We start from the raw sequence: 22094 nt of genomic DNA on the forward strand, positions 1-22094 counted from the left end.
CCTGAGAAATATTAACCCCTTGGGCCCAAAAGAAGTTCCTGATAAATTACTAATAAACTTAGTTTCAGAAAGTTGAGCTTTTTTAAAAAAATTTTTTATTTCTCTCCTTACTTTTCTGAAGGTAGTGTTTAAGGCCCCTAGGAGTCCTCTGCAGAGTGCTCTAATGTATTACTACTCCTCTTGGGAAATGACATACTTCCTTTCATAAATCCTTTTTCCTTTTTTAAGTATACGCTAAATCACATTCTAAGTCAAACGTAGACTAACTCTGGCCACATGTCTATAGTCAGCCCAGTAGACATATCAGTGCTGTGTGGTCACCCTGCCTGATGTAAACAAGCATGAAACCATGTGGACTGAGACGGCGACACCCAAAGGCAGGGGCTAGAACTTCTGATAAGAAAACAGGGGCAGAGTCCCTGGGGCAGAGCACCTGAGACATGATGTCCTGACTGTCAGCTCATGGACCGCTCATGACCCTGACACGCCATCATTTTTTGTTTCTGTGTTTTTCTTTTCTCTCTCTCCTCCTCCTCCTCTCCATCATCACATGCTCCTTCTCCTTCTTTTTTCTCCCTCCCTTTATTCCTTTCTTTCTTCCTTTTTTTAAACAAAGTATGTGTTGAAAGCTACCTACCTAGGCCCTGCTATAAGTTAACGTTTTTTCTTTTTTTTTTCTTTACTCTTTTTTATTCCTTGACCTTTCCTGCCATCAGTGTTGCAAATGCTTTATCTTTACACACAACTACCAGTGTATTAGACATGTACAGTGTAGAATTCGGTTTTTGTTGCACTTTGTATGTTACGACAGGACTGGATAATTAGCCACCTGTTGCTGTTTCTGGCCTGTTATCTCATTTGATGATCTAGAAAAGCTCTTTCTGCTTTCCTTTCCAAAATGCCAAATGAAGAAGGTCAGCCCCATCTTTGTTTTCACTGAATGACAGGAAGCTTTGAAAACACCCCCTGCTTCTATTCCAGTAGATTCTATCCCCATAACATTGGGATAGAGTCTATTTACCACCAGTCATCTGGGCATCGACCTAGCCTAACTGAGCAGTCTGTTGTATCAGGACGTACGAACACCAGGACAGAGAGACTGTGGACGAAGATGGTTGGACATGGAGAAAAGAGATGGGTCCATAGTTTTAAGTACCTAAAAAGACTTCAAACTGGAGTCATTGAGGTCAAGAGACCTGGCCTGCCATCAAAGCTGTGTTGATGTTTTCCCCACCTTGCATCCCTACACACTGTATACATGCTCTTATTGGAACCCTGGGTAATCTAACTGTTATTGATTCAATCTTTCTGTAGGAAGAAGAACTGAAACAGGGAGTAAGTTATGTTCCCTACTGCAGGTCTTAACTAACAGTGGAGGGGCCTGCCGTCCTGCTGTTTTTCTCATTGCTTTTGCCTCTAATGTATGTTCATGCTTCAGTTTGGAAAGAGAAAAAAATCACACTAATTTGCTTCCTTTTCAATGTAGTGCTTGAACTGAAACATATGAAATTTAGCATTTTTGTAACTATTGCTACTGTTGGCATCAAAAAATGAGTTATTGTGTCTTTGAGAAGAGGGAACAAATTGTCATTTGTTGGACACTTTTTTAGATCTCCAGGGGTCTCAATTTCAAACCAGTCTCATGTTTTGGGGGGTTGTTGATCTTTTTTTAATAGAAAAATGCCTATCACAGTCACTAAAGTTACACTAGGTGAAACCCACAATACTCAGCAGAAGCTAACCTCATCATCCTCTAATGGTGTGAATATCGGTTCAGTTTCCATTTTACTGAAAAGGTGTGGAACCTCTTTTTATAAAAGTTAGCTAATTACATCTCTTCTTATTATAAAATTATTAAGCACCAATTCCCCACTGCTCACCAAAATGTGCTCAACCTTATGAAGACTGTACTCAGTAATTTTTCACTTCCCATTGTTTACTTCTTCCCAAGCAGAATCCCTACCACTGATTGACCATAATCTCAAAAGAATAGGTAACTTTCAGCCTTTCTCTTATCACTGAGAAGCCTTCTGCTCTGGGATTTTACAAGGCCCTCACATACATCTCTAAAAATAGAGACATTTTGACTCTGATTGTGGCCTAAACTGAAATCCTCTCTCTAACTCTGTGGTCAAGTTCAGAAGCCACCAGACAGAGCAGTGTACTGAAAAATAATAACAGTTAAATGAAAGCAAAATAAAAGCAGCTTTAATTTCAAGTGCATGTATCAAGCTATGTATGCCAATATATCCCACCTGCTAGTATTATGAAAAAGTTTCACATTCTTTCCATGGATCAATTAGAACTACAGCCTGTCCAATTTCAACCTACCTTTAAATCCTTCTGTATTCTCTTTCCTATTATTCATTGTGTGTGTTTGTGTGTAACAAAAAATGTTTGCAAAATGCTGGACACGTTTTTACCCTTTATTCCCCTGGTCTGTTTAAAAAAAGGAAGTGTAAAACTAATCTGTAATGTCAGACAATAAAAACAATGTATTACATTATTTTGTATTTTGTGAAAAAAATTACTTTACTAGAACTAAAGTGCAGTTTTAGTAAGAGACAGTGCCCCTGGGCAAAGGACACACCGTGACAGCCTGCACAGTTGCCCAGAAATGCATGCACAGGGTATTGCTGGGTACTTCCAGCACACTTAGATCGTGCGAGAGAAAAATGCCTCGCTGTGGCACTTCTCTTTGCCAACAGCCTCTTTTCTTTCCTGTCTCTTACTTAGCATGTGCATAAAAAGAGGAAATAAGGATCCAGTATAAGGGTCTCCTCCTAGTGGACAGAGAGGGAAATCGTCCTGTAATCAGTCGGCCTTGCTTTATCCATTTCCTCCCTCCAGGACTCCTCTACCGTTTCCCAGGCAATCCATTCTTGAAAGGCTCAGTGGACCAGGAAGTTCATAAAACAATGGATGCATGGAGCAGGAAAGTGTAGAGGCAGAGAGCCGAACGATGGCAGCTCTCATAACAGCATCGTCACTGCCTCCTTTCCTTCCTGCTCCTCCCCACTGAGCCCTCAGCAGCTGCTGCATCTTTGAAGGTCAGCCAGCAGTGAGTGCTGCTGCAGAGGTACTTAAAGGCCATTACTGCTGACACCCAGATGTCAGCGATGCATAGTCTGGACAGGGGAGAGTTTACCTGTCTTATTTATTTGCTTTTCTACTCAAGCCTCTTTTGAAAAGGGACCCGAGGCAGCTTACAGCAAATAACATAAACAATGACTTCATAAAATGAAAAAAATAAAAATGCTACAGAAAAAATGCAAATATGCTCATTATAAGGGGCAGGAGTACTATTCTGAGCTTTCTGGCAATGACGCAGAAAAGAAAAACATAATTGGTGGGTTTTATCAGAACAGAAATCCTAGTTCTCAGGGGACCAAAATTCTGTTGGCATAAAGTGTAAAAACAAAGTTTTCACTCAGAGCTTTATAGGAGTGTTGAAAAATATTATGAACAAATGTGGTAGTAGCTTTCATATGGCTGCTTCTTCTACTGACCTTCAGTCAAAATTAAGACAGAACCCACCTGTCTCAATCCTGCAGGGGCAGTTCTACGGGGAAATAAACAAATGCCATCCAAATATATAGAATTCTCATGGTATAAAATGATAAGGAGAATATTTAGAGGTTTTAGTCTGGCATCTGCTTCTAAATTATGTTTTTATTTACAAGCCTTTCCTCTTTGGAGATGTTCCCTTTGTAAAATCAGGTTTAAGACACTGCACACAACAAATTGTGCTTGATTTAATAACCTCTACTTGCTTTATCATAAGTCTGTGTGGTTCGATGTATTTTATTACACTGGTATATATAATTCCTACTTACACTGTTTCTTATTAGAGGTAATGCATGAATTTATTCCCCCTTGAGGAAAAAACATGAATTTTAAAAAAATTAGTGCCTGTAATATAATATAATGATTATGATATGATAAGCAATAAATTTTTTTACAAAACTTGAATCAAAATTATCCTACCCTCTTTCTTCTTTGTGTATATTTAAGATTTGTTGAAAGCACCATAAAAAGAACACTCATAAAAAGTTTAATAACGAAGGTGACTGGGGTGTAATTTCAATGATGGTATGTTCCAGAATTTCTCATATACTTCCAGTTCCAAATATCATGTCCCAATCTAAAACCAAGCATTCTAACTTTGAGTTCAGAAGGTAATATCTCAATAATCACTTCTTAGAAAGATTATTGGAGTTAGACTTGAATGATAGTGTTCCCAGCTCTTCTTCTACAGTAGAAGATCTTGAGTAAGTAAATTAACTTCCTGGCAATTTATTTCAAACATCCTGATAATAGATCACTCACCAGGTTGTTGAATGGACTTTAAAAGATAATGGATGTGCAAGCACTTTGGAAAATACCACATGCGTGTCAGATATAAGTATGAATGTATGTGTATTGCACATGCACGCACATAGGTACATGCGAACTTTCTAATTCAACTCATACTTGACATGCACACGTACATTCACCCATTCCCTTCTCTTCCTTATAGTTAACTAACAGTGTCTCATCAGGGGAAGAAAAAATCAAATGTCATTGCAAATTGCATCTCCTGCTCCCATTCCCTTCTCTCTTTACAACTGATGGCTCAATTCACTCTGGGAGTCACAGTCACTCAAGTTCCTGCTTCTTCCCAATATGGTATGGAATTCAAACAAGCCAGAAATGACCAGTTTTTCCAGCTTAGATTTCACCTTTCTCTGTTTCACTTGCTCTTCCTCTCTGGTAGGTATTCTTGTTTTTAATTTTTATTTATTGATTTGAGAGAGAGAGAGATTTGTTGTTCCACTTATTTATACATTCATTGGTTGATTCTCATATGTGTCCTGTCTGGGGCCTTGGTGTATGGGCAGGACACGCTAGCCAACTGAGCTACCCTGGGCAGGGCTCTGATGGGGATTCTGTGGAGTAGTGAAGCAATCAAATGTGAGGATGGGGCTACGGAGAATTCATATCATACATAATCAACTGCAATATAAGGGCTAACATCTAGTGTTCAAAAACATGCCCTCCCAGAGTCATTCTCTCTCTCTCTCTCTCTCTCTCTGTCTTTCTCAATTTTAGGGATTGGTTAATTAGTTCTAGAAAAGTAATATCAGTTCAGGGTAAAGTCAAGCCCCTTTTATGACATGGGAAGCCCCCAAACCTAGCTCCACCCCTTCCCTAGCTTTCTTCTGCTCCACTCCCCACACTGAACCTGGTGCTCAGCCATACTGGCTTCCCAACTCTAACTGCCATGGGGTACCCCTCGCATGTCATAAATAAATTTCAGTGATATCTTGCTCATGATACTGCAAAGCCTGGAATGCTCTTCTCTTCTCCCAATACCTCCTCTTTTCTGCCTGGAAATCTCTCTACTAAGACCCAAGTCCAGTGATGCCCCCCTCCAGACAAGTCAGAATCATTCATATCACCTCATCTGTGTCCTCCCAACACTCTGTGCACAACAATCCTTGTGATGACAATCAGCGGATGCATATTGGGTGAAAGGATGAAAAGAGGGTTGAAGGCAGCCAAACGCTGCTTTACCCTGCCTTCCCAGGCTGCTGAGAATCTTTAAAACCAGACCTAACTAGGCTGTATTCTCAGCCAAACCTGAGAGGGAGGAGGAGCTGTGTCCTGCCACCCGTGGCTGCCTCGTGGCAATGCTGTTTCTCCAGACATTGCTGCTTCAGCAGTTAGTATCCCTTCTTCCTGGTGCTGAGTGGAAACCAAAATGCTTCCTGGAAAAAAATAAGAAAATTTATGGACCTTGTCAGACTTTCTAAAAATTGATACAACAGCAAGTTGAGTGGACTCAGAGGATGGGGTGTAGAAATGAATTTTTCATTTATTCTCTAGAAAGAGAGCTAGTTTAAATTTGCCAAGTATGATGTATGTTTTCCTTCCTCCATAAATCAACTCCCCTCTGAGGAATTTTAGATCTATATATTGATCTGCATGGCCATCGTCCCTCAAGTCTTTTCTCCATTAATCATCGAGTAATTTCCAGGAAAGGATGTTCACAGAGGCTGTTCACGCTCATGCTTCTAAAGTTGTCAGCAGACAACCATGCTTCCTGACCAGGCCAGAGGCTACCACTCTATGGAGGCCACTCCCTGTGAGAATAAAACTCAGTGACATCTTCTCTGCTGATCTACCCCAATGCCAACAACTGGCACCTGCCCTTTCCCGGTGGTCCTAAAAGAACAACAGAGAGGAAGGCCAGCCCTGGCATTCCCAGCAGCAGTAGGTCCTAGAAAGGTGCTGGGCAACAAACCGCAGTCCTCACAGAGAGTGATGGGGCCAAGGAGCCAGGAACCTCCTCCCAAAAGCCCAGGTAACAACTGGACAAGACTTGGGTGTCATGAGGTGCAGGAAAGATGTCACTAAATCTTTTCTTCGGCACAGAATGTTCCACGAAAATTTTTTACATAATCAGACTGCCTGAAATGGCACCAATTAGAGATTCATTTAAGAGCTTGTGGCTATTAATCATTCATACATTGGTGTCATTTAGATTCTGTCCATTGTTTTTCCCTTAATGCATAACTACGGTCAACTATTTTTTCTCTTAACACGGAACCACCTAAAGTTTAGAAGAAAGGAAGCAGGCAGAAAGAAGTGGGGAAAGTTGGATTTGGAGACCTGGCATTAAGCAGGGAGAGGTCGGGATAGGAATGCCTCAGAAAAACACAATGAGCAGCAGCTCGCTCAGTGTGAGGAGAAGGGGAGAGCATGGCCACAGGCATGGGACTCACCATCAGGAAGGGCAGAGAGGCCAGCGCAGTGCCCAGAGGGGCGGGGGCGGCCTCACCAGCGTCCGGTCCTGGAGAGCCTGGTGGACAAGGGTAAGCAGGCTGGTGTACAGCAGCCCCGGTAGAGCCATCAGGATATTGAAGTTCAGGCCCGCAGCCCCACATCTGAAATGTTCCAGAATTCAGAATCTTTCAGGTTTTAGAAATGCAATAATACTGTGCAGATACCATATAAAGAGCCTCACATCAGTTATGAAAGAACACGTGTTGCTTTTTGGATTTCAAATTTGCAGATACAAGTGCGCACAATCCTGAGAAGCAACGGTGGTTCGATAGGAAAGCCCCAGCCTTGTAGGCTAAAGGCTGGGGATTTATTTTATCTCTGCCACTCACTAGCTCAGGGGCCTTGGGTCACCCAATTATTACCTCTGAGCCTCAGTTTGCTAACCTGATCATGGGAATAATATACCTCAATTGCTTGTTAGGAGGATTCAGTGAAATAATGGGGAGTAAAGTGCTTTATAAAGTGCAAATTGCCATTTGAATTTAAGCTACTATCATTCATAACACTATCGGGAAAATGAAACCCCAAAAAAATGTACATAAAAGTGCTTTATTTTGTAAATCCCATAAAAAGTGGAGTTGTACTATTATTGTGAACCTCCTACCCCAAAGGGGACCTGGCTTCCCAGAGCTGAGAGAGTAACTCTTGCTGCGTAGCCAAGAGAAGCCTTCTAGAAGCCTTCAACCCTTCTGTCCAGCTTCCCTTCTCCAGTCAGTCCCCACCCCCTGCTGTGACTGGTTCCTAGTAGAGGACAGATGAATGAGAAAGGCAAGGAGCCCTGCTGAGGGCCCTGTCTAGAAACTGATGCACCTGCCTCAGAAGGCTTCCCGGGGAGAGGTGGGGCAGCCCACAGGGCAAGTGACCCACATCTGTCTCCTCTGAGGAACCCTCTGTTAGCCATCCCTGTCCGGGTCCCTGCAGCCTGGGGCAGTCAGAGCACCTGGGCTCAGACACCAGCCCTCGCCTCTCTGAGCACTGGGAGCCACAACTGTGCATTTAGAGTCATGGTACCTACCACAGTGGTGGTGGAGAGAAATCAGTGAGGATGTACTTGGAAACCCTCGATCTGTGGCAAAGCACGACTCAGACCTGAAGTCATGTGTTACTGGTGTGGGAAGGAGGGAGATGCCAGGGTAGCTCAGAAGCAGAAGTTCCGTGGTAATGAGATTGAGCTGCCAAAGTTTGCTGGGGAAACCAGACCCGTCCCAAGCAGGCTGGGGCAAGCAGGCTGCAAAAGCATCGCAAGCAGGCAAACTTCTCTTCCCTGAGCCCGGACAGACCATTCCAAGGTACTGTTGCGAGTGAGCGAGTGGAATCCTCAGCCCATTGGGCATCACATGAGTTATTTTCTGTCTTCTGTTCTGTTATGCTTTGTTTTGTAAGCCTGGATTTTTCTCAATTTATAGATTTGACTTTTATGTGTGTTACTGAGCCCTGGAAAGCTAACAGCATGGCACTTTACAGGATTGATGTTGTGTGTTTTAACTGTAAGCTGCTGAACCCACAGCACAGATGTACATCGAGTATTCCCCAGCCCTGCTTTCAGGGTGCACGGCTCAGGGCTGGAATGGGGTGGTGCCAGAGCCCCAACTCTGCCTGACCAGACCCACGTCTGAAATGGAGCCTGCGTGAGCATGTACTCTGTTGTGTATGCACTGAGGTTCTCCTTGCATTTTCTTATTTGGGAGTGACTGACTTCCCTTTGTCAACTAACTATTAAAGAGAGAAAATGTTTCCAAGAGACCTCACTGTAGAGACCAAGTGGTGAAATTCAAGGTGTGGCAGTCTCGGAATGGTTTCCTGCTGAGGACTGTAATGCAGAGATAAATGGCTGGTGGTTGTTTTTGACCTTTCCTTTACTCGTTTTAATCCCACTGTGCTTCCTGCTGGAATACTGCTTTTCTCCTAGACTAAAACAGGGATTTCCTAAAAGGAAATAGTAGCCAAAAATCTGTTCTTTTTTTTCTCTTCCCCATGGAATCCCTGCATCACAGAACAATTTGACAAAGACCACTTTTGCTGTAAACCCATTTATATCTTCTTTTATTTTAATTTGAGAGTTAATATGCACAGTATAATATGCATGATTTGAACTATATATTTTCCTCTACTGATGATGCCAGGACAGGTTGAAAATTTAGGAAGTGTACGATCATATCCATCCCCAAAACGTCTCCTTATCTATACTCAAAACTTCATCTTTACCTGTCTTTTTTTTTCTACATAGAAGTTTCTTTAAGGAGAAAATAGACACACCTTGTAATTATCACTGCTTAATAGTGACTTCATAACTACACGGGACACATCTCATATATTATAGAACAATGCTCTACTAATATTCTTAGCTTCGAGATGTAACCACAACTCCAGATACTGCATATTAAGGTCCTAAATCACCTGCACCTGCAAGTGGGGTGTTAGGACGACCTAAATAAATTACCTGGGATTTCCTCCTGCTTTGAAATTTCATTGTGACTGTTTTTAACATTTGACTGAGGCCTCGGGGACAATGGCGTTTGGCATTTTCTTGGGAAAACAAATTGATGACTTGCATTGTCTCTCCAGACCCAGGGGGCAGGCTCGCCTCGCTCCTCCCCCAGCCACACCGTCAGCAGGCCCATCCCCATGCCCGTGCGGTCGGCCTCCGCCTGCTCCACCCCGGCGCACACGCCTCAGGACTCGCTCACGGGGGTAGGGGGTGATGTACAGGAGGCGTTTGCACAAAGTAAGTGGCCTTATCTTCTGTTCTGTTCTGCTTTTATGTGACAAATAAGTCACCACGGTGTGTCAAGTGGTCTAAAGGCACCGGTATTCTAGGTTACTCCGTGGCTTCCATCGGAGCCTGGCCCAGGCGTGGTTTTAGAAACTCCCTAGGCTAATCTGACCTTCACCTCACCATTTTACCTTGCTGTGGCTTCTGTCGCCCGGTCCCATTTTTTATGAGTCTTTGCTCATTCAGGGAAGGGAAATCCTTTCACTAAAATCTCAGGGAACGTATCAAAGTAATCCATTTTTTAAATTCTGGTAGATCTTATTTCCCGCTGTCTTCTCTTTACCTGAAGGCAAACTGGAGATTGAGATCGAACAGTTCAGCTCTTTAGCCTGAGGGGATCGAGGACAGTTAGGCACATTGCAGACGCCCCGAAGAGCAGTCACTGCTGCGGTCAGACTGGGCTGCCCCTGTAGGCCTCTGTAGTTAGCAGAGCAAAGTGTGCAGGGAGAGGACGAAGTGGGGGGGGGGGGCCAGTGTTCTCCCACCGGCCGCCTCTTCCATTTATGCACAAAGGTGGTCGGGAAGGGGACTTGTCCCGAGGCAATTGATCTTACTCATCTAGAAACATTTTAACACGTTTTAAATTTTTTCTCAGCATTATTTTTAACCGTAGGGGTAATTGGGGAAAACACCCTCCAGGAGACCCTCAGCTCGCCTATCTCATTTTTAGAAGCAAACACTATTCACGGTTTGGTCCTTCTCAACTTTCTGCTTATGTATACTAATGTATACATTTAAGTGTGTTCATTTAGACACATACTCTTTATTTTCACACAAATAAGTGCATGCTTATTTTGGTCTGTGATTTGCATTTTCTTTAAATTGGCAATTTGTCGTGGCACCCTTCCATGTCCTCACATATAGATTCAAGGTAAAGAGAAACACTTTTTGACTACTAGTTCTAAGTCAAAAAGAAACATAAACTGAGTGAAAACACACAAAAAAATTAGACTTGAATAACCCATTACTCAACATATGTGGCAGTTAAGTTTCATAATTTCAGTTACACATAAAGCATATAGAGATCAGCAAAAGACATCCCCCAAATAAAAGTAGGCAAAGGACCTCAACAGACAGGAGAGGAAATATAAATTGCCAATAACAATGTGAAAACATGTTCCATCTCACAAATCACTGTAGAAATACAAAGTTGAATGAATGTCACCTTTTGTGTAGCATTTTTTTAATCCTTTTTAATATCAGTAAAATCCAGATAGAGAAACATGTAAGGAAACAAAAACTCCTCACAGGTGTGTGTGTGGGACAAACACTTATATTTTACCGGGCAAGGATGAAGCACTTTCTGTTACGAGGGAAAAGGGAAGATTCATAATAGTGCTTTTACTTCTGAAAAAGAAAATAATTTAAGTTAGACAAAATAACTTTCTTTTTAATTTTTAGAAAGAAAAATGTCCTTTCTCTAAATCTTACTTTAAGGAAATTTTAAATCAGATTGAACTTTTTCTTATATGTACTGTTTTATCTAACTTTGATTTCTTTAATTTTTTGTGTATTTATTATGTTACTTAGTTTTACTTCATGAGAAATGTCAGAATGAAATGTGGCCTAGTTTACAAAGGGCTTGTGCTGCATAAATTCATCTGTAAGTCAGGTATTTGGAATCGTGAGTCTTTTTTTCCAAAATTATGATGGTTAGCCCTCCGTCCCATCTCAACCTTGCCTGGTTCCCAGGCCAGCCCACAAATACCCGTTTAACCCTGAGTGTGCCTGAAACATCATCCTAATCTTTCTCTGCCATAAAGAAACATGGCCTAGCCTTGACCGGTGTGGCTGAGTTGGCTGGGCATTGTCCCACAGAGCAAAAGGTTGCCAGCTTGACTCCTGGTCTGGGTGCATGTCTGGGTTGCAGGTTCAGTCCTGTTGGGGTAGAGCGGGTGCTTACAAGAGGCAACCCATCGACGTTTCTCACATCTATGTTTCTCTCCCTCTCTCCTTCCCTTCCCCTCTCTCTAAAAATGAGTAATTAAAATCTAAAAAAATAAAAAAGTAAGAAACATGATGTAAGTTCCAGTTCAAGGTACCAGACAGACTCACATCTTTGTCCATGTCTTGGCAGCCAGAGCGAGTATCTTCTCCTTTTTCCCATATTCGGGGGCATTCAGTGCACAGGGTTCCCACTCCCAAAAGGAACCTGTAATGGGAAGAGGACCTCTGGCAGACCTGACTGGACACAGGGCTTTGTTGAGAGAGGTCCGAGTCTGGGGGGCTCAGCCACCAGGGGATGGCTGGAATGACAGTAGCAGCCAGGACGGTGCAGCTCTCCCACCGAAAGTGGGCTACTCATCGGTCTGGGTTATCCTCAAGAAGAGCTGGTTCACACATGCTGGTTTACCATCACTACTTGTCCCCCAGTCTTCTTATTAAGCCTCCCCCTTTCACTTGCAGAATTGTCCCAATTTGGACAATAAATTCCATGAACCCCCATTGGTTGCTGTGTCTTCCCACATCAGAGGCCACTGCCCTAAGCACAATGTACTTTTTTTTAAGGAAATGAACCAAAACACATCTAAACAGGAGAAGTCTGAAAGTTTTCTTGCTTTAGAATGGCAATGGAAATGATAAACAGCATAACATTTTGGAAAAAGGAAGAGCTTTGATTTTTTTTTTTTTTTACTTATTGTCATTTCTTCTCCACTTAAGGTTCAAGAAGAAATTTAAGGAATGACTTATTAGTGGCAGCGGATTCCATCACTAACACCATGTCCTCTCTTGTGAAAGAGCTGAATTCCGGTGCGTCCCTGGTACCCTCCTATTCATCTACTCACTGCAGAGGGACCCAAACGGGTTGTACTAGGGGCCTCTGCTAGAGACCTGCTCATTGTCGAATATGAAAAGACTTTTTAAAGATCTATGTGGTGTTTTGTTGCTATATTCAGATTTTTACACTAATGTTTATAGTTGATGATGAGAAGACTATTAATATATGCTTACTGCAGGAGGTTTAATAATTTAGAAAAGAATGGTAAAAATATTAAAATAGACTTATAATACAAGAAACCAGATAGTCACTGTTAATATCAATGATAATCCACCCTGGCTGGTGTAGCTCAGTGGATTGAGCTCCGGCCTGCGAACCAGACAATCGCTGTTCGATTCCCAGTCAGGGCACATCCCTGGGTTGCAGACCAGTTCCCTGCAGGCCAGTTCCCAGCAGGGGACGCACGAAAGGCAACCATACATTGATGTTTCTCTCCCTCTCTCCTTCCCTTCCCCTCTAAAGATAAATAAATAAAATATTTGTAAAAAAAATATCAATGATAATCCAAAGTGACATTATACAGAAGTTATTTCATAAGGTCAAATTTTTTTTTTGCTAATTTATACTCTGTTCATTAGGAATCAACAGCCAATTAGCTTTGCAGTATCTCTCAGGAAAGATGTGCCCATATTATAAATAGCACAAAATTGTACATTCATTCTAATAATACTATACAGAGTTTTAAAAACTTTAACAGCGTGAATAGTCAAATAACTATCTTCCCAGTTTCTAATGCAGCTCATCTGTTCCTTAAAGTGCACTTAGCAAGATGTTTGCCTGGCAGGACTGCGGTCATGTACTTGGAATTACAACAACTATAAGAAATAAAACTTCAGAATTAAAATAAATCTGGATTTAAATGTCTTAAAACCTCTATAATAAGAATTAAAGTAATGAAAATTGTTGCTGCTATTTTAGGATAAGATTGCCAAATACTATAAAAATGACAGTAGCTAACATATCATGGTAATGGTATGTACCTGCTGCCCCAGCAAGTGGTGACTAAAAAAGTTATTGTAGAAGTCTCAAGTATTGTTAGCTAATACTCTTATAATGCTTCGAAACACTAAGTGAATGTAATACTTCAGGTTTGTTTTCCTAAATTAAAGTGTTATTAAACAAAAGTAACAGATTTAATAAAAAATTCTGTAAAGGAGCAAAAATAGGAGTTTTCAATTATTAGGACAATAAAGATTCCTCATTACATTACTGAGATCAAAAAAAGAGACTGTACTGTATAGAAAACTATTTTACAGTAATTCACGTCAAGTTTCAATTCTCATGTGGAGTTGAAAGAAACACTTGACTTACATACAATAACTGGTTAATGGTCATATAGCACAGGTTGATTTACACTAGGCCTAACCTTTTATTTGCCAGTCATAAAAACTCTAACAAGTCATTCTTTATTTCGTCTATTCTACCTCACAGAGGTAGGGAGCGAAACAGAGAGCAATGTGGATTCTGAATTCGGACGAACTCAATTTGAGGATCTGGTTCCATCACCAACCTCGGAAAAGGCTTTTCTCGCACAAATCCATGCCCGGAAACCCGGGTACATTCACGGCAGAGCTACCCCAAGCACCATGCACAGTGACGTGTGAGTATCTTCTGCTTGGGCTATTTTTCAGTAACAGAACACTGCAGGGAGCGTAGGAACAAGGAACGTGTTTGCTTCATTTTTTATTTTGAAAAGAGATGATGCAGCTTCCTTTTCTGCCAGAAGAAGTAGATGGGCTCTACATTTAAATTTGGCATTGGGACTTCCCCCCTCACAATTTCCAGAGAATATCCGTAACCAAAACCAACCAGTACTTACTGGACACAGTAACTAGCACTGTACTGTCACCCAAGGTACTGCGCTAATTTTATACAAAATACGATAAAAAAAATATATACCACTCCCAGCCTTCCAGGACTCACAGACTAGTTCAAGAGATAGGTCATACTATCTTCTGAATTTTCTGTAGTTCCACTTGGAGGACCCCATGATGCTAGAGAGGCCTCTGTCCGGGTTGGGATGAACATCACATAAGCAATAGGAACTGAAACAAGTCCATCCATGCTCCACTTCATAACAGGGATATGTTCTGGAAAGTGATGCATCATTACACAATTTCATCATTGTACAAACATCATAAAGTGCACTTAGACGAAGCAAGATGGCAGAGCCTAGTATGCACGTAGGCTGTGTGGTAAAGCCTATAGTTTCTAGGCCGTAAGCCTGAACAGCATGTCACTGTAGATGAAATCTCATTAAAACATGAGACTGAATCGAGCACAAGGGAAAATGATGCAATCAAAAGACAAAGTAAACATGAGACCTTCGGGGCTGTTGCTGCCATAACACAGCATACTGTTTAACAGCACACTTTTTATAAGTAGAAAATAACACTAAAATATACAGTAAAAACAAAGCCAGTAACACAGTCATGTATTGTCATGATCAAACATTATGTACCATACATACAACTGGCAGAGCAGGTTTGTTTACACCAGCATCACCACAAGCACATGAGTAGTGTGTCACACTATGATGTGATGACAGCTGCAATGTCACTAGACAGCAAGGATCTTTCAGTTCCATTATCTTATGGGGCCACTGTAGTATATGTAGTTGGTTCCTGACCAAAACACTGTTACGCCGCACACAAGTGTAAATGTATGAAATCTCATTTTAAAGAAATGCAATTTAGTTGACTTGTTAAATATGTGTAAATCTGACTCTCAAAAGACATTTTGCAAAGGTTTTCACTCAGTTGGGCTTCCAGTCCTGGGTAGGAGCCCGCGGAACCAGAAATGCCCCCACCGGACTTCTGTGATGCTGGATCAGCTCTAAGTAGTCAGACAGAGGAAGCCAAAGCTGAAAGACACAGAGGTGAGGCTAGGGCAGCCTGCAGAGCCCAGCTTCGGGGGGAGAAAGAGTAAAACAAAGGAAGACAAGGATGCGGGGCCTTCAGGAGAGTGAGGTGTGCGGAGGTGGGAGGAGTGTGGGCAGAGGTTCACCGAAAGGCTGGAAAGGTAGTGGCTAACCATTCAAAAAACTACAAAAGAGTGACTTCCGCCAAGATGGAGGCATAGGTGGAAACACCTTGCATCCTCATACAGCCAAATCTAAAAATAACAAAGTTTTAACAACAATAAACACAACCAAACCACACAGAAAATCAACAATACGGAGTCCGAAAACAATGAAATGCTCAGCTAAACTGGCACAAACAGATCAAAACATGGCTCAAGAACAACTCAGAGCCCCAGAGCCCATAAATCTAAGCGATGAAGAAATAGCCAAACTTTCAGATGCACAGTTCAAAAGACTGGTGATCAGGATCCTCACAGAACTGGTTGATTTTAGGCACAAATTAGAGGAACATATGGAGGCTAAACTAATTAAAATGAATGGCAATACACAGGAAACCAATAGTAATGGAAAGGAAACTGGGACTCAAATCAAGGGAGCAGACCAGAAGGGAGGAAAAAATGACCAAACAGAAAAGAATGAAGAAACAAGAATTCAAAAAAATGAGGAGAGGTTTAGGAACCTCCAGGACATCTTTAAATGTTCCAACATTCAAATTATAGGGGTACCAGAAGGGGAAGAGGAACAGCCACCAGTGGAAACCTTATTTGAACAAATAATAAAGGAGAACTTCCCCAATCTGGCAAAGGAAATAGACTTCCAGGAAATCCAGGAAGCTCAGAGAGTCCCAAAGAAGTTAGACCCAAGAAGGAACACACCAAGGCACATCATCATTACATTAGCCAAGATTAAAATGAAGGAGAGAATCCTAGAAGCAGCAAGAGATAAGGGGACAGTCACCTACAAAGGAGTTCTTATCAGACTGTCAGCTGATTTCTCAAAAGAGACTTTACAGGCAAGAAGGGGCTGGAAAGAGGTATTCCAAGTCATGAAAACCAAAGACCTACAACCAAGATTGCTCTATCCAGCAAAGTTTTCATTTAGAATGGAAGGACAGGTAAAGTGCTTCTCAGATAAGACCAAATTCAAGGAGTTCATCATCACCAAGCCCTTATTATATGAAATGTTAAAGGGACTTACCTAAGAAAAAGAAGATAAAAAAGATGAACAGTGAAAGGACAGCAAACTCACAGTTATTAAGAACACCCCTAAAACAAAAGCAAATTAAGAGGATAGCTAGATCAGGAGTGAACCATAGAAATGAAGATCACGTGGAGGGTTAGCAACAGGGGAGTAGGAGAAGGAGAAGGGGGGAGAAGGTACAGAAAATAAGTAGCATTGACAGTAGATAGAAAATAGATAGGGGGAGGGTAAGAATAGTAGGGGAAATACAGAATCTAAAGAACTTGAGACACGTGTTCATGAACTAAAGGGGGGGATGGTGGGGGAGGGGTGTGTAGGGTGGAGGGGAATGGAGGGGGAAAATAGAACAAATGTAATGGCATAATCAATAAAAAAACAAACAAAAAAACTACAGAAGAGTGATGGAGCTTAATGTGCAGAGCACTGCAGTCTACAAAAATAAAGTGGCTGTGTTAAGGACCCAAAGAAGAAACTAAACAGAGGCCTTTCTGGTGTTTTGGCTCCCAGGCCAAGCAGTGGGTAAAAGACCAGAAATAATGAGGAATTATAAATAGACATGCTTTGAAAGCAGCTGGGAAAACGTAGAGCATAAGATCAGAACGAGAGCATTATTACATAATTTTACATGGCAGTGGGCTGCTGCTTTTAATCTTGTTTGCTCTTTTGTTCTTTCCTCTATGATTTAGAATTATTTGATTTGTTCATTATTTAAAATGATGAAGTAATTTTCATCACTTCAGTCTGGTAAACACATATCTATTTGGCTTTCTATAATTAAGCATTCACATGGTGGTTACTTAAAAATGTCTCACTCCAACGCTAAGATCCAAGACCGTGGCTAAAGCCACCTCACTCTCCTGTCACCAGTCTGCTGGTGGCAGTTCCAGCTTCCAGTACTGCCGTGGGAGTTGGGGAGAGAAAGTTCATAGAGGCCTCACGGACCTATTTATCTTGACCCCAAACCTCTAAAAATAATGAGAACGTGTTGTACAGTTATAAATAAACATGAGCAGTGGCATTTAAGTTCCCATCCAGAAACTTCTCCTTGACTAGTCTTTTAATTTTAGGGGATATTTTACTCATCTGTACTATCTAAACAGGTACTGTGTTTTACCCTGAGAGTATTTTAGTCATATAATTTAGGTAGTGAATTTACATTCTAGGAACTTTATATATATTAGGATGAATACATGGAGAAAGAGTCACACAACAGTGAGCGAGGTAATTCTTACGTGTTTATATCACAGTGAAATTGGACAATTTAAATGGATTTCTTAGATTAAGAGCTAGCATAAATGTTAAAGGTCAAAAGCTATGGGTTAAAGTATTAGCCTCCCTCACACTGATTGGCTGATATGCTGAGACTGGATTCCAGGATGAAATAAAGCATGTTAGCGCACACGCCTGCACACGTGCACCACACAGAGAGGGTTTAAGTTGTGAACAAATGTCCTTAATTTTTATTTCACTAGAGGGCTCACTTTCCTTATAGAAAGTGTTCTTGGAATCCATTTAAAGAAAGCCACCAGATTAGGAAAACTATATCTGTCCAAAAGATAAGCCTGGCTTTTTTAAGACTGACAAACATTTAAAGGGCAACTTGTAAACCCTAGAAAAATTAAATGATTAATGATCACCAGAGAGCTGTAGAAAAATCGCATATGAGAATTCGGCGATTATATATTTCCCTAAACTTCTGAAGACTTGGGGGGGGTTGTTTTTTGTTTGTTTGTTTTTAAGTTTTATGTTAGGTAACAGAAGATGCTGAGTTGAAGTGAATTGGAGGACAAGGTAAATGTGCCTCCCAAACCCCATGTGTGGTTTATTCCAGGGTCACGGAAGATGGGGATCCCTACGTGCGGCCCGAGGACGAGAACTATGAGAACGACTCAGTCCGGCAGCTGGAGAACGAGCTCAAGATGGAGGAGTACCTGAAGCAGAAGCTGCAGGACGAAGCCTATCAGGTACCGGGAGCCAGGCCCACTCCACCCCCCACCTCTGCTCCAGCCCCTCCGAGGCTGGCCTCCTACATTACTCAAAAAAACCAGAGCCTTCTCCTGCCTCCCACCCTCCCTTTCTGGAATATTCTGACTACTCAGTCCATGTATTCTAGACACTAGAAATTTCAAATACTTCTAACAGCTGTCACTCACCATGTGTTATAAATTCTGACCTGGGAAGTGCAAGGAGGCCCTTGTCACATCAGCAGAAATGGGGTGACTAACAGTCCATCCTCCTCTAATACCATCAGGGAAGATGCTTTTTCTCGTAGATGGGAAAAAGGTGCAGAGGACAAGGCTCGAGGAAATCGGATAAGCATAAATCTCTCTCCTCCCTTTACTCATTTGTCCTCAGCCTCCCTCACCACCTGTCTCATATCAAACATAAATAATAGGCAAGCGACAGATCTCACAAAGAAGTGTTGGGGGGACCACAGGCTCCAGGTTCAGCAGAGTGTGGATGGACAGGTTGTCATATATATTGGACTGTATTAAGCCATCTGAGAATGCATTCAACATAACATGCAAGTGTAATTAGTAACTCATCCTAAAGGGAAACCATTGTCCCCATGGAGACTGCTCTAGTGCCATATTTGTCTATCTTACATGTTTCCTTTGTCTGTAATCCACCCATGTTTTCTTGGTGTGCTCGGATCCAGGGATGTTTGCCTGTTTGAGACCAGCCACTCCTCAGGCCTGTGTTTATTATATTGTCAGGTTTTCTGTCCAATGGCCAGAGATCTTTCTCCACATTTCTAGGTCAGCAGTAGCTTCTCTCTTACTCTGTGAGTGAAAGAAAGAGAAGCCAAGGGAATAAATTATCTCCTATTTCTCCTATGTTTATAGATTAAGTTTTGAAATATTTTCCCAAGAAGAATGTAGCAAAAGGGAAATTGAAGCCCACCACCCCCACGGAAGCAGTACGAAACAAAAGTCTTGCCTCTTTGGAATGTTCCATTCGCCCTTTTGGTTTAACAACCACGTTTCAGAAGCAAGTAAAATGTTGGTCTAGTTATACACAAAAATAGCCAGAACAGTGGCTTTACTGCATCTGTAGTACCGTGCTTCAACGGCGCAGAAAAGGTCGAAGTCCCTGAAGTACAGACCCATGGAGAAGGCCCTTTCTTCGTGATTTCTGTGGCCTGTCCATGGAAGAAAATTAGCCTGGATGAAGCTGCCAGGGCATCTCTGGGAGCTCCAAGGGACGTTCCATACATAGCTCACTTGGTTCTGCCACACAGGGGGAGAGAGGGATGTGGTTAAACCGTCCATGCTCTGGTTCATGCTGATGAAGGCACTGTTAGGCCTCCCTCCTGGAGCTCATATCAGTTTCTGGATTTGGGTGGCAACAGTTACTGAAATTCTAGGGTTTATTTTTTTTTTTAATGAACTAGGAATTTAACCATGTATTAGTGAAATGAAGGGAAGGAAATTCTATGAATAGCTTAAGATCCAGTTGGTAAGTCTTAAGCTGCTTCTCTCTCTCCTTTCCTTTCCAATGCCCAGTGACTTCAGAGAAAAGGCAAAGAAAGGGGCTAGGAGAATATAACAGGCCTGAGTGTCCCCACGCAAGCCTGGGTGCCCTGGAGAACGTCGAAGCGATTTTCCTTGACTGCTCTTTGAGCGTACGGTTGTTTCATGGATCGGAATGCTACTGTCATTCATTGCCCTCTCTCTTTCTGTCTTTGTGCATGGCTTCCAACCAAATAATTCACCAGCTTGACTGCAGCACAGACTTGACATGTCACCTTTCTTGTTTGTGTCCTTTGTCACCCACAGGTCAGCTTGCAAGGTTGAATACAATATCCTTTTATCACTCTCCTCTCAAGTAAGTACCCTCTCATTTAGGAGGAAATGTGGCCACTGTTCACCGAGTTCTCATAACCTGCAACCCGAATTCACAGTCACTCTCTCTTAGGTATTTCTCTGTGATAAAATAACCCTCCTTCCCTGCTTTTCTCAAAGGATCATCCCAGTCTATGGGGTATTTCATTACAATCCAGTGGAGACTTGGCAACCCTTGGGACTTGACTTTGTAACTCTGTTAATTAGGAAAAATGGCACAGAAACTTCTATAACACCAGATGCGCCCCAGCAATATGCTGTGGCTACGAAGCCACATCACTAGTCCCTCCCAGCACCCACGTTTTAGCCTCTCTGTCACCTGAGAAGGAAAAGTCCAAGCTGGCTCAGCACTCCCAGAGATGAGTCAGCTCCTTAGTCACACTGTCCAGTAGGCTCAAGATATGTCCTTAACAAGTAAAAGCAAAACTGAAACAAAAGCAAAAACCAAAGAAGCAAAACATAGAGGAAAGCTTCTGCAGCCTTTTATTTTTGCAATAGCTAATTCAAGTCCTTGGCAGAATTCAGGCAGCTGTAACAATAAAAGTATCATTTAGGTGGCAGGTGACCCTTTTCTCCTGAGGACCCACCTACATACACGGAAGGGCCTCCGTAACTTTTTAATGGAGAAAGAACAGCATCGGCTGGCAGGATCACATGAGGCTGGTGGTCTGAAGCTTAGGCTGTGGACTCTGATAGACCCAGTTTCATATGAGAGTTTCACCAAATTTTAGCAGCATAACCTTGGACAAATTATTAAACCTCGATGAGCCTCCATACCCTCTGTACAACATACATAATAATACCTACATCATAGAGCAGTTGTCCTCACTGATACATAGTTTTTAAAGAGCTTAACATAGTGGCAGGCACACTGTAATTTTAATGAGCACACTCATACATGCCCAATTCTGTGCTCAGGGCTTTACAAGGGATTTAATCACTGGAAGCTGCTGTAGTTATAATGTAAGTGCATAGGCACCCCTGGGACTCAGAACTAGCTTGCTCCCTCTATTTTTAATAAGCAAGGCTAGGACCTAGCTATGTGCAATGATTCGATTCCCCTGCAGCTAACTGTCCCATAAGTCTAAACGGTTTCTCTGGCTCCAGCTAATGGCCACTTAGATGTCCCTCAGTACAGCTCTAAGCGAGTATATCTCTCACAAGTTATTTAGTTTCACTTGTATCTACTGTTATTACACAGCCTTTTCCAACCATGGAGTGAGTCCCCTAAGTCTGGCTGCTGGATTGAAAAAAGGATATATATATCTCCATATCCTAAATGGCATAAATTAGTAAAGAATACATTCAAGCTCAAACACTACATACCTCCTGTCTTAGTCCTCAGGTTAAGATTAAGGAAGTAAAAAATCACAGTACAGTTGCTATTATGATACATAGTTTTGGAACTGTTAGGCCCTTTTGGTGTGAACAGAAGAACCTTACTGATCCCACTGTATTCTGCCCTCCTTGGACTGAAGAAGGCTACACCTGATACATCATAATGGGTCAGTGAAAAAAAATCTCAGGAGCCATTTCTGAAAATATTCTCCCCAGTTATAACAAATCTAGTCCCAAAGGAGCAAGCTTTTCCCTTTAATAGCATTTTCTTTCTCTTAGCTCCAGCAATTTGGTGGTGTTCTGCATGTTATTTAAACAACAGTAGTTACTTAGAAAAATATATTTTTAAAGCCTAATAAATTACCCTTGACATAAACCCAGATAAAAAGTGGCATTTGGTTCTTGTACCTAAAAGCCAAATATTTCAGTGCTTTGAAAGTTCTTAGGCAATTTTTTATCTCCAGTAAA

General features: G+C 41.8%; 1 protein-coding gene across 7 annotated transcripts in view; it reads left to right on the top strand.

Moving 5' to 3' along the window:
* The window catches only part of DTNA (dystrobrevin alpha), a 197861-nt gene that overhangs the window by 171031 nt on the left and 4736 nt on the right, over positions 1 to 22094 (top strand). For 3 of the 7 annotated variants that reach the window (XM_037154491.2, XM_037154485.2, XM_037154486.2), the window contains 5 exons: positions 9394 to 9553; positions 12263 to 12352; positions 13812 to 13980; positions 18275 to 18407; positions 20223 to 20271. In XM_037154491.2, the coding sequence (XP_037010386.2) occupies positions 9394 to 9553; positions 12263 to 12352; positions 13812 to 13980; positions 18275 to 18407; positions 20223 to 20240 (570 nt within the window). In that variant the 3' untranslated portion in view covers positions 20241 to 20271. Of the gene's footprint in view, positions 1 to 1314; positions 2507 to 9393; positions 9554 to 12262; positions 12353 to 13811; positions 13981 to 18274; positions 18408 to 20222; positions 20272 to 22094 lie in introns of those variants that run through there. The other 4 variants (XM_037154482.2, XM_037154480.2, XM_037154489.2 and 1 more) reach the window with 2 other exon arrangements.

This window comes from Artibeus jamaicensis, unplaced genomic scaffold (assembly GCF_021234435.1).
Source record: "Artibeus jamaicensis isolate MK-2021 breed Jamaican fruit bat unplaced genomic scaffold, CSHL_Jam_final contig_354, whole genome shotgun sequence".
Classification (NCBI taxonomy): Eukaryota; Metazoa; Chordata; class Mammalia; order Chiroptera; family Phyllostomidae; genus Artibeus; species Artibeus jamaicensis.